We start from the raw sequence: 13,427 nt of genomic DNA, 5'->3' as shown, positions 1-13,427 counted from the left end.
AAAGAAATGTTAATCCACACTATTTACACTCTGTCTGACTGTTACATTTTTACGTTTAAATTGCTGAATCAATTTAAGTGAAGTTTGGTATGGAGATAGTTTGAGACATAGGAAAGAATATAGGATCCCGGAAATCCCGGGAAAAGTTTTTATCCCGGCAATCTATTTGGCTAAAAAAGAAGGATGGAAAGCCATGCCGCACGCTAATCAAAAGTCCACGCGGATGAAACTATTCCATCATAAATCATTCTCTTTTGCTAATGTGTATAAAAGTTAATAATTCGTTTGAATCACTCACTTTTATTTTTAAACAATGACAGTTTTCCTCCTCTATTATGGTATTACCAGACCAATCCATCGAACGTCGATCGACGCCATCGAACAATGTAAATCGAAGTTGATCGACTGATCTGTTTAATTGATCGATGGATACCTTTCGGCTAACCAATGGATCGTTTCCATCGGTCGACGTTGATCGATAGGTCAGTTAGCTTTAATTCAGCGACGTATACCGTAGAAACTATCGATCGACGTCGAGTAATCCATTGCGCCATTGATAGACCATCGATCGATTGGTGTGATAGAAATTATCGATGGACGTCGACTAATCCATTCCACGATCTATAGACCATCGATCGATTGGTGTGATATAAATTATCGATGGACGTCGACTAATCCATTCCACGATCTATAGACCATCGATCGATTGGTGTGATAGAAATTATCGATGGACGATCGCCAATCGATCGATTGGTCTGGTAACAGCCTTATAAATATGTATGCTTGTTTACTTTAGTCATCATCACGACTTTATTATATGCAGCAGAGGATACTGCTATTAATAAGATTGTCAATTCCTGTATTATGAAATATCACACAAGATGTTATGCATTATTATTATCAGGTTCTTTATTGTACACTCGTACACGTAATAAAATCAACAGTAAAATGTTACAAAATGTGGGCTAATCTCTGGCAGCCAACCCTGTATGGTTATGCATGAATACATTTTAGGTTCGATCGTGGGTTTATTTGTAAATTCAATTCAATATTTTTTATGATCCCTTACAGTCATGGAATAATACAAACTCTTCACGTGTTTTTTCCTATAAGATGACGACTAGGTATTTGTAGTTTTAAACAAAAGTGTTTAAGTATTATTCCACGACTGTAAGGGATCATAAAAATTGTTGAATTGAATTTACAAATCAACCCGCTAGATGGAAAAGTGCAGTGATTTTTCAAAATGGCGCTTACGTAGTATATTCACTATAAGGCCACGAAATTGTTATAATTTACGACTACAATAATAATAGGACTATTTGCATATATTTGCAGAGCATGATGATAAGACTGAAAAGGTAATTTTGTTTATCAGTAATGGACTGGTGGATTCACTTTAATCATATTAGTATCCCACAGAGAACAGTGTGTAGTATAAAGTGGTCCAGTAGTTCTCAACATTGTGCACAGTGCCCTGTTTATCAAAACTTACAAGTCAACACGTTCACAAGCTACAAGTTACTCACAAGTACGTGTAAATTACGTTTATCAAGAAAAAAAATTGGGATTGTAAAATTGAACGCTTGTAGATTCTACTTGTAAATTCTAAAATCAAAAACGTACAATGCCGCATTCCTCCCCGCTACTTTTGTTATCCGATTACGAAGAAACTGTTTAACGCGTATCTGGGTGTATGTGGATTTCTTTATAATCTCCTAACATCCCAACAGCTGAGTGGATTTTAATAAAAGAAGTGTCTGTCGATTTTATCTTAGGTTTTCGTCTTAGGTTTTATTCGTCAAATTTAAAATGTCCACCGTAAAATGTGAAATGGCGGCAGAAACAAAAACAATATAAAATTAAAAAGTAATGTTTATTTCGCCTGACTATTATAGAATTAACTTTTGTGTACTAAAATAGGTACGTGACACAAACAGTTGATTTTCGAACTTTTCATATCAGTTTTACGCTTGAATTCTTATTGGATAGCTCGTGTGAAAGCCGTAGCATGGAACCCGCATATCGACCGCGATGGTAAGAAGTTGGCGTGACACGCGATTTGCGGATTCCATGTCATGTTTGCTGAGTAAAATCCCTGTCTGAATGTGGAAATTCACACGCGGATCTAAATTGACATCAACACATAACAGCCGACAGATATATATATAGCACTGCCATGGCTGATATATACCTATTTATATTTCGGCGTCATTGAACCCATTCGCTAGATCTTTATTCGTTAAAGTTTGAGTATATCATGCTGTGACATCACAACATAGTTCAGTAGCCGAGTTCACTATTCAGTATTATTTTACTGGTTTGTGATAAGACCTGTTGCTGTATTTATTGAATTGATTTATTGTTTACGAGTTCTTATTAAGGTGAATATATTTCGATTTTTTGTATCACGTAAATGTGTGTTAACGTGTGTCGGTGTGCCCCATAATGCAGCTTTAAGTTATTCATTTGATTACGTTTTTCATAAAGTAACATCCAGTGTTAATGAATGAGTGAATGTTTTGGCGTTGCGTAATAGTTGTCAAATGAGGGACCAGTTTTTTTGATTGCAACCTCATTGCAACAATACGTAGATTTTATTAAGACATCGTCTAGGGCAAGAACGTCTTCTACGACAAAAAGTATACCAGTCGCCGATCGGCCGGTCTACATCTTCTCTCGTTCCATAGACTCATTCCAACCACCTTTCTTTATCTTAAAATGCCAATTGTTTCGCATGCATTATTCTCGTTAATTCGTCGGATTATAGGGAAAACCTCGTAAACTTTTTTTTGGTTGGTTTTCCCCGAAGGGCAAGGCATGGGAACTATGCCCATACAGCCAAGACTTATGTATTTTTTTTCTTGATGATGATTAATGATATGAAAGGTGATGACGATAAATGATGAAAAGTAAGCCGGAGCAGACTCCTACTCCGAACTCCAATCGAATTAACTCAAAGGTCCACATATACTTTCGAGTTATGAGTTCTTGGCACGAAGCGAAAATAGATACGTACACTTTGTTTATTGAATATTCCGATATAACAACACTATCGCGAATGTTTTCCGACTAACTTAATGCGACCATTAAACAAACACCCCTTCGCATTCATTATTTAGATTATTCAATGAAGAACCCAACCACGCCGTTCACATTGCCAAAAAGACCAAACCTCGTAAACGCCTTTTTGAAAAATCACATTGATTGTTTTTATTAACAGAACCTGTTAATAGCAATGTATACGCTAGTTTCAATCCGGGAAAAAAAAATGGTCTCAATTTTTACACGAAATTAAATTAATTTAATGAAATCGAGGTTTTGTTGAACTGAACAGCCGTAATTTTCAACCCGAACAAAGTTCGTTTCAACCCGATCGGGAGTTCAATTCGTGACCTCTGGTTTGGCGGTCAAGGAGTCTAGACACTGTCTAGCCATTTTGTACTTAAATTGTCTGTTTGTGTATTTGTATTGATATAATAATGCATAGTAGACACTTTTATGAAAAAAATGCCTAAGTACACTATAACACCCTTTGGGAGATTCACCTCTGACTCAAAAGTCACAAATTGTGTACGGTCATGCATGAGTACTGTTACAGCTCCGTATAAAGTTTAGAACCCTTTCGTATTAACATATTCGTCATTTACTTAGATTTTATTTCAATTTATATAAAATAAGTTATTGCGACATGGTTCTATTCTAAAATATAAAAGTAAGTGTTAATGTTCGTGGCCGCAGATGCCATGTAAAACGAACTAAGTGTCAATAAATTGTCACACAGGTACACTCGCTATGCTAATCCCATGGTAGTTAGCTAATAAAGCTAAGTGCCGTAATTATTAGCGTTATCTACTTAAGCATTAGTACTGTTGCCGTGAAAAGTGCTTCGCGAGTTTTGAAATGAGCATGTTTTCCATTTGAAATAAAGAAACGTTTATTATAAAGGGATACCACAGTAACAGACAAAAACAAAACACGGAATAAAGACAACTTACATAAGAGAGTACAAATAAACATTTCATAGCGTTTAAATTTTTACTCTGTATTTTATTTAAGAACAATTTAAATATAGAAATCTCAGTGCTCCCCATTTGTCACAGTCAGTCACGTCAAAAATAAAACTTTACTTGTAACTTTGTATTAAACTTAATTTTCGAATTAGTTTACCATTGATGAATGTGGTGGAAACGAGGAAGCACGAGAAGTATATCGGGATCAAAGCAAATGGTATTCCATAGTCTCTGCTTACCCCGGTGGGAAATAGGCGTGACTTTTCAATAACTTTCCAGTTAAACCCTCAGGTTCGTCATTTTCTGTGTAGGTAAGACCACGACACATGGTAATAAGTTACGTATGGTGTTCTGATAAAAATATCATTTCTTTTATTAAACAGGAAGATTTGATTAAACCAAAACCATAATAACACTGAGATGTTACTCAGAATTCGTTCTTGCCTATCATTAAATAGCGGATGCTGACAACTCATTATCTACACACAAATGACTCATACTTACTAAAAAAGAAAAACTATTTCATTCTCATCAAATATACCTAGCACCTTGTAGGTATTCAGTATTTCCGTTTGATAGAAGCATCCACGCGTAACGGCGAAGGAAAACATAGTGAAGAAACCCATATTCGCAAAAAAATGCGATTCGAAGTTGAGTGCCCTGCTTGTAATTAGGCTAGTATCCCCTTTGTGTTTAAAAGTCAGGTAGGCAGTCGCTGTTTTGCCTTTAAAGGTCAGATAGGCAGCTGCTGTTGTTATAATCTGGACCTGTCAAATGTTCCCCCTTTGGGTTTGAAAGTCAGATAGGCAGTCGCTGTTGTAATTATCTGGACCTGTAAAATTTTCCCCTTTCGTTTGAAAGTCAGATAGGCAGCCGCTTTTGTAACAATCTGAACCTGTCACATCTTCAAGTTAGGTAAACGGACCTCATGAAATGGGGATTGGGCTAATGATGAGTAGCATCGGTATTTCTTTAGCTATGTACAATGCATTCATGCGTGTGTAATATGTGAGCTCGTATGACGATGTGTGTGTGTGTGTGTGTGTGTGTGTTTTAGATCGCTTCTTACCACAGCAGCTCGCAAACGTTACCTACTGTATTATGTTCCCAATGTCAGGGTTGTATATGTCGTGTTTGTCTATGAAGTGTATGTTTCATGCTTTTACGTAGTTATTGAATGAAGTGCGATTCTGTTGAGTTTGTGTTGGAACACGGTGTTTAAGGCTAGGATTAAAAAGAGTCAACTAGGTTAGCCTGGGTCGTATCGATCTTGCTATCGGCTCAGATTGTGGTCAAATGCGAACTAATGTAATGTTTCATAAAACTTGCGTGTTACGAAACGGTGAGTACGGTAAACTCTATAGTTTATTTGCTGTCTTGTTTAACTATATTGCAACGAATATTCTTGTGTTGTCCTCTGTACTTGACTCAATAATCGGCTAATAGGCACGTTTGTATACCTGTTTACCTGTATTTACCTTTCAATATACGATTATTATACATGTTTCGAATTTTCAAGGCAGTTTTTTTCTGACTTTCCGAGGAGTCGCTCCTTTGTTTTGTTAGTCTTATCAATCTTCACACTTTTAACTGTATGTTATCGTACTGTGAGTTCATTCTTATTCATTCATATTAAATGCGTATTTACATATATAATCGTCCCCTAATAGTGAAAACAACGCAAGCGTCTTTATGAAAAATTATATTCGGATGTGATTTTTGTTAACAAAACCTCATAATAGACAAACTATTTTCAATCCGGGCCAAAGCTTGTGGTGTAAATTTTTACTCGGAATGAAAGACAAAAAAAGGAATTTTGAAAGAAATTGAGGTTTTATTGAAAAAAAAAAAAAACACATCGGGATGTGACTTCAAAATGGTAATTACGTGGTTTTCAATATAAGACTACGATGTAGTAGGTTTAAATAATCTTAGTGAAAATACGTGATTGATAGTAACGCATATAGCTGTGTTAATAATGTGATGATCGGATAGGCAATAGAATGTGCACTATGATGTGGTGGAATTATGTTTTTGTGTATTTGTGGTAATTTAAAAAACAGCAACAGTGGGTAGGCGTGCTTTGTTTTGGTCGTTATTTTGTGTCTTCATACTTGTAGTACTTACATATTTTTAAGTGTAGTGATTTGTTCTGTCCTGACTCCCGTAATGAGTGAGTGAATGAATGTGTGAGTGTTGGCCTCTCGCTGTCAAGGCAGTGAACAAGAATTATTCATTACACCAACGCAATTATTTTAAAAAGGTAAATGTGTGTCTTCTCTGCTCGAATTGGGTAAACAGAAAAACATGGAATGCGTTCAGCTTAGTTTCAAATTCAAAAAATATCTTTATTCAGTAGGTAACATAGTTACACTTTGAATCATCAATTTTTACATAACGAACGGCTCATCCGTCTAAAAATGCTGCAGCTTCTCACAATCTGTATAGCCGGGGAAAAGAAGCTGCAAGAAAAACCTCTGCAAGCTGCAAGAACAGTGTTGCCTATTGATAAGTTACTGTCGATAGTCTATCGATAGATGGTTGAAAAAAAACCAATAGCATCGATAGTTACCGGAGGGATTGGCCATAGATCGCGCAAAGTCGAAAGGAGTGGAAAAATCAAGGGGAGGCCTTTGCCCAGCAGTGGGATCGAATAGGCTAAATAAGATAATATAAGATCGATAGTTAGGTTCGATATCGTTAGTATTGCTTCTGATTATTGTGAGAATTATCGATGTGACTGTTCAATACATATTTGAACACAAAGTTTGAATATAAATGTAAAATAAATATAACGTGTATCCGAATGTCTCGGTGACTAACTCCAGATGGCGCCAAGGTTTAAACGTGTAATTTTGTAATGTAGTTGGTAAAATAAGTAATTAATAGCTAGATCCACTACTAACTGAGTTTTTCTTCTGTAACGCACAGTGACTAACTATCGATGCTATCGATAGTCTAAATTATGAACTCAAGTGTACTACAATATAATGTAAGACCTACATAGTACGAGTCGAAACTACATAGAACATAAGTGGGCACTTAAAAACGAACCAAAGAGCCCTTGATAGGCCACTTACAGTAATTGAAGCGACAAGTCGTTTTCAAATGCTAGACTGGGTGGGTAAGGGGTAGGCAGAAGTGTATAGTATGCACACCTACTCCACGTGATATCTCGTGATATTGGTTTCATTCAATATTGTGGGAAACTTTGGTAATGGCATTATGCGATCATTAACCTCCTTTCACGAATGAAGAGAGACAGAAGATGATGCGGACAATGCCATTGGTTGAATTTATCTTTGACTTAGAATATCATACTGTTGATATTTTTAGTTGAAACTACAACTACTAACTACTGAAGACAGTTAAAACTACTTTTGCTAAACGTCACCCACATTATCTTTCCATCTACGTATATAATAAAATTTGCCACAAACTCCCGATTAAATCGATGTCCCTCCGAGAGACCAAAAAAGAAGTTTAGACATGGTTGCTGAGTCAGAACTATGACAAAACGGAGGAATTGATGCCAAATTCATAATTACGTGATCACACAGAAATACACACTCACACACAAACACACACACACACACCCACATAGACACTCCTTCTAACTTATAAATACTATATATTATATACATATTATATTTTTTCACATACCAGTTTCTTTTGTACGTTTAAAATGTTTCATCTGTTGCTTCTGGATAAGTCCGAACAAAACCAAACAATGTTAAATTTTTCGGACCCCTGCGATACAGGCTTATGCTTAGTGCAGGGTCCGCTGTGTTATCTGTCTATATGTAGATTTTCTGAAACTACCTCATAAAACCAGTTTTTTGTAACAGATTACTTTTGTAAATCTCTTTTTTTTTGAAATAAATATTTTTCTATTTTCTATTTCTATTTTCTAGTTAAAGGTGAATGTTCACTTCTATTTAGATACTTAATAGATTTATTTTTAATAAAACGTAGTATCCCAGTTATTGTGTATAATAACTCCTGGGGGGTTGAAAGGCCACATCGAAGCAATTCATCTAAAAGAGCAATTTTGCAATTTGACATTTGCGCATAAACAGGTACCTAAGTGCGTAATCTTAATAAATGTCAAAAAGCAATATTGCTTTCTTAGATGAATTGTTTCAATGTGGCCTTTTTAACCCCCCAGTTCTGTTAATCAGCAGTTCTGTTAACAGCTACTACAACAAGAACTGTTTGTAAGAGAACTAGTGGACCTAAAGGGGTTTCTCGGGATAGGGCGGTGTAATAAGCAGAAATGCAGGCAGATCCCCGACTTGGTCGTACTGAAATACAGGGTGTTAGTGGCATAGTAACGAAGACTAAGGGACCCCCCTTTTGGGATTCAGACCATGATTCTGAGTTGGTATTAACCTCTCATCTGCTGAGATACCAGTCACAATAAATTTTACATTGTGTCTGGTCGAGATCTGCGTTCCGGCATTTGAAAGGTTAAGTGGAATTTCCTGTCGGAAAATTAAAAAAAAATTGTGTTTCTTTAAAATATTTTCCGTTCCATACTTTTGCAATATCCACTCAAAATCATGGCCTGAATCAAAGTTTTCGTTACGATGTCAGTAACACCTGTATACTATACCTGTAGTGTATAGTATAGTATAATATAGTCGTAAGACTGAATGTTCTTTTAAAATCCAAAACCCACAATGGGTTAACTATTGTGTTTGGAAATCTCGGCGTTAAGAGGTTAAAGCAGCTCGAATAATCGTATAGTGTAACAGAGCCATTAGACTTGGTTTTAAAAACTTGGTTCTTTCATAGCTGACACTATCTGTTTGACGATAGCTAATCAAACACAGATGAATCAGTTTTGAGTGGACTGGCCAAGGTCACCGGTCGTCTCAGGTTTTCTCACGCAGTGTGTTTTGAAACATGGTGGCTAGATGGTTCTTAGAAGTGTTCGTTTATTTGTTACGCGACGCTGTTCTACTAAGAGTGAGGAGACCTAGGATTGGCCATCGTCGGAGGAGACATAGTGTATGTTACGTGTTAATGGACGTGCGATGTGTGCGTTTGACGTGTTAAGTCCGTCTAGCGATGTTTACTTTTATCTGACTAATGAAATAATGATTTCTGGGAATAATGCGCTCTAATTGCTTAGTGGCACGTTAGTATTTTTAGTTTAAGAATCTTCTTCTTCGTCGTTCCCTCACTGCTGAGGATCGCGACCGCAGGTTATGGTTTTCCACTCGGTACGGCTATATGCTGCGTGGACCGCCCTCTGTATGCTGCCGCCGACCGTCTTCTTCACGATGTCAGACCACCTCGTAGGCGCCCTTCCTCGCGCAAGTTTGCCATACATTTGCCCAACGATGATCTGCTTCTCCAGACTGTGCTTCGGAGACCGCATAATATGTCCGAAGAAGCTTAGGGCACGATTGCGGCATATTGAGGAGAGCCGCGTCGTGATCATGAGCTTGAGCTTGAGTTTAAGAATGATATAAATGAAATATGTGGCGGTTTTGATTTATATGTATTATGATAATTTAGTTAAAAAGAGCTTCGCAAACCATATTCTAGTTAGTCTTGTCGTTTTAAGAGTTAAGGCTTAATTTTAGGTACTTACTATTATGTGGTTTTCGTTGAGCCGAGGTTTGCTCGGTTGGGCAACTGGGCACCCTCATGTTGTCTTAAATTTTGTACCGGGTGAAAGTCCTCATGGCTCGCCATTTGTCCGGCCAAGTAGTTATGTCGTATGCGGAATCTACAATATCTAAATCTCGTGAAAAATAAATAAAATAAGGTGCATCGTGAAACTTTTTTTGTAGTAGGTATTTAAAGTTAGCGATTTTGGATAGTATCAAAATTGCATGAAAGTTTCGTTCGTAGTAACCTTAGCCTGGTTCGTTCGATAAGATAATTCAGTTCTTCTTTGTGTGGCCTTAGGTAGATATTTCAATATTCAATGTGACGAAACGACTTTTAATGTACATAAATATAGCAATAAGTTCTGTAATATACGCTTTATACATATAATTTTATCTCTTTGAGAACTTTGTGTGATGGTCTCTGTACAATTTTCATTCGGTTTTAACCCGTCACTCTTGCCTGGCTATTATACATTGTATGATATTATACAGGGTGTTACTGACATCGTAACGAATACTGAGGGGGATGATTCAGATCGTGATTCTGAGTTGATATCAAGTGGAATTTCCTGTTGGAAAATTCATGAAAATGTTGTTATTTTAATTATTTTCAGTTCCATACTTTTGTGACGGAAACTTCCAGTTGATATCAACTCAAAATCATGGTCTGAATTATCCCTCAAAAGTTTTCGTTGCGATGTCACTACCCTGTATACGTAATATATTTGTCGCCTTAAGGTTGCCGTGTGTACTTGTCCCGATATAGGCACGGCTGTTACAACAAGGCAGTAGTGAAAAAATAACGCAGTTTATTCCACGTGTTCTATTATCGTTGAATTTATACATATAGTTCGAAATTTCCCTTGATCATCCAAAAGTACAGTCAGTGAACTAACATAAGTATACAGTCCTTCATTTTTATGGCCCTCGGCAATCATCGCATTTCCGAATACAAACGAATGCTAATTTCTATGTTCATCAATTATAAGATTTATCGTGTATTAGAATTTGAATTTGGAACTAAGTATTTTGTTAACGCGAGCATCAAAACAAAACAATAAAGTAAGTACTTAGTTGTATTTGAATTCAGAATTAAGTATTTACTTTATTGTTGTTTTGTTTTGATGCCCACGTGAACAGAACAACAATAAAATAATTAGTTCTGAATTCAAATTCTGTTACGGAACCGTCGGAAATGTGATGACTGCCGGGGACATTAGAAAATGGAAGCACTGTACTTTCCATTTAGCACTGTGTACAGTCTTATAAGGGCACTGTTCACACAACGGGCACAACGTCCACAGGCGTTATCCGAAGCTTATGAATCATACTATTATGAATAAAAGGACAATGTCCCCTGGTCTGTGTCCCGGAACGTCTTAAGCAAGTGCTTACTTATGTTAGGGCATTGACTGTGCCTATCACTTCTATCAATACACTTATGACAGCTCTATCGTAGTTCAACGTTGCATAGAAAAATCGACCCTATTTTATCTGTTCTGTGGTTGGATCCATTAATTTCTCTTTTCCATATTGTCAATTGTTCATTGGAAACCCACATTCCCGAGAAATGCGTTTCGGAGGTATGTGACCTAACCTGTATTGGGCTGGTTTTCCCTTTACCGGTTGGAAGGTCAGACAGGGAGTCGCTTCTGTAAAAAGCCGGACCTGTGAAATCTTCAGGTCAGGTAAGCGCATGTTACGCTAGGTAGATATAACATTGTCAATTGTTGTGGCAGACGGAGAAGGAGGCGCAAGAGAAGAATGACCTCCAGGCCATGTCTGTCCTGAGCATGTACAAGGACAATATCTCTCAGGACATGAACACGGAACGGTGAGTGCGATCAAAGTTCTTAGGCTGCTTTTCCACCAGAGTTGTGCGAGTAAAATGTGTCGTACGAGGATGTGTAGAGGAGCTGCCAAAATGCGCAAATGTGCGATCCTTCGCACACAGTTCTCGCTTGTTTTGTATGTAGAATGACCTCGCTTCGCTATACCCTTTTCCACCAGAGCTGAGCTGAGCGAGGCTAGGAAAATGAAGTGATGCTATTGGTGGATTTTTTCCTCGCACACCGCTTGCTACCTCGCACGGGTCTGGTGGAAAAGCAGCCTAACAGACGATTTTGTTTTCATTGCACTTTGTTTTCTCACCCGTGCTCAGGATAACTCACATGTTACCGTTTCTAGCAGATATGAACTTACCCGTATTTTAAGATGCTAACTCGAACCTTCCTCGACTTAGTCCTCAGTTGAGGAGACCTTAAGGTAGACCTCAGGTCTTCAGCACAAACTAATCAACGGCGCCTCAAAGTAATCTCGAGTTCACTCGAGTCAGTTTTAGGGAACGTCGTTGTTATTTGTTGGCAGTATGATATGCTCGACTCCAGTGAGTAAAGACCATGAGGTCTAGTCGAGTGGAGGAAGTTTCGTAGAATACGGGAAAAAAAAAGATAACTATTAATTAAGGATCTAGTCTAGTCAAAGTCGCATTCAATACCTGGTGTAAAAAAAAGCGCACACGCACTTGCAAAATCTTTCTCGTAGGTTTTGAGAGGCCTCAAACTCACTCTAATATAAAACTCTAAAAAAATAACGCATATTTATACAAACATAATAAGTACATATGCTTTTCATAACCATGAGGTATTTTATGACTTCCGTATAGAGGTGTTGCACTGAATGTTTTTTACTTTACTGTATATTTTTCAACTCACATATTTTATTTATTAATTAAATATTATATTTAAAGCAAACCTAATATAATAATATTTATATGTAGTTGTAATGTATATTATGTGGTTTTCCTGCTTTAATTATTTTCTAATCGCCATCGAGTATTCATTTGATTTATTTATTATCCTTCTTAGTTTAGTCACTCTTTTGAAATATGTATATCCTATTTAGAGTGAGTGGAGTTCTGTAGAAAATCGGTACCTATAAAAACTTGAGGTTAGATAAACGGACCCTGTGAAAATGGGAAAACCGGAAACTCATTTTATTATTATTTAGAGTGTTTTTTAAATATATTCTGCAATGCACGGTAATTTCCTGTTTAATTTGTTTCCATTTGTAATCTAATGAGCTTAAGTACGTTTTATTCCATTAATGTGCTAAACGCATGCATCATTGTTTTTTTTGTGTGTCGTTCATCTTAAGTGTTTTTGTCTCTGTCGCTCAAGTCCTATTGTTGTTGTTTTCATCAAGGTTAACATTATAGGTAGTGTCTATAGATTCTTTTTTGAATATTTCTAGATGTCCATGAGTAATATTTGCTATATTTATATTCTGATATAATAGGCTTGTTTCCAACTAGTCAAAAGTTACTTTTTACTAAACGTCAAAACACGAAATTATTAAGGAAATTGTATGAAAAAGCACACTGTGACGTCATAGAAAAACGTGATAAAATTTCGGACTTATTATTACGTCTTGATTAAAATTCGTAAATAAGTTAAATAGAAAAAAGAAAATGATTTTCGTTAGTCTTTGATGAGTCTTTATTTAGCAATCAGAATTTCATATTTTTTCTTGAACCCAGTACACAACCCAATTGTACTGACTACGTTTATATTTCATAACAAGCAACTTTAATATTTGTTCACTATGTCGATGTTATCAATTGTTCAGATGCAGTGGGGCGTTGAAAACAAAAAAGTCACTTTTATAAGCACTGGTTATTTATTTAAATTGTCACAAATGATTGTAACAAATGCGCTAACACATGACACGAATTGGCGCTGCGGCGAGTGAACGAAAAATTATGTGATAGGTTGCAATTATAACATTATTT

The 13,427-nt window shown here is 36.6% G+C and overlaps 1 protein-coding gene across 11 annotated transcripts in view; it reads left to right on the top strand.

Moving 5' to 3' along the window:
• LOC126382071 (anoctamin-1) overlaps positions 1-13,427 on the top strand; it is a 53,855-nt gene that overhangs the window by 1,686 nt on the left and 38,742 nt on the right. For 5 of the 11 annotated variants that reach the window (XM_050031776.1, XM_050031775.1, XM_050031773.1 and 2 more), the window contains exon 2: positions 11,377-11,471. The exons of 2 other annotated variants lie outside the window; for them this stretch is intronic. In XM_050031776.1, coding sequence (XP_049887733.1) covers positions 11,377-11,471 — 95 coding nt within the window. Of the gene's footprint in view, positions 1-2,295; positions 2,385-5,561; positions 5,621-11,376; positions 11,472-13,427 lie in introns of those variants that run through there. 4 more of the 11 variants (XM_050031784.1, XM_050031781.1, XM_050031782.1 and 1 more) reach the window with 3 other exon arrangements.

Source organism: Pectinophora gossypiella, chromosome 3 (assembly GCF_024362695.1).
Source record: "Pectinophora gossypiella chromosome 3, ilPecGoss1.1, whole genome shotgun sequence".
NCBI classification, from domain to species: Eukaryota; Metazoa; Arthropoda; class Insecta; order Lepidoptera; family Gelechiidae; genus Pectinophora; species Pectinophora gossypiella.
The sequence above is the reverse complement of the archived record's forward strand: the minus strand, read 5'-3'. Positions and strand labels throughout refer to the sequence as shown.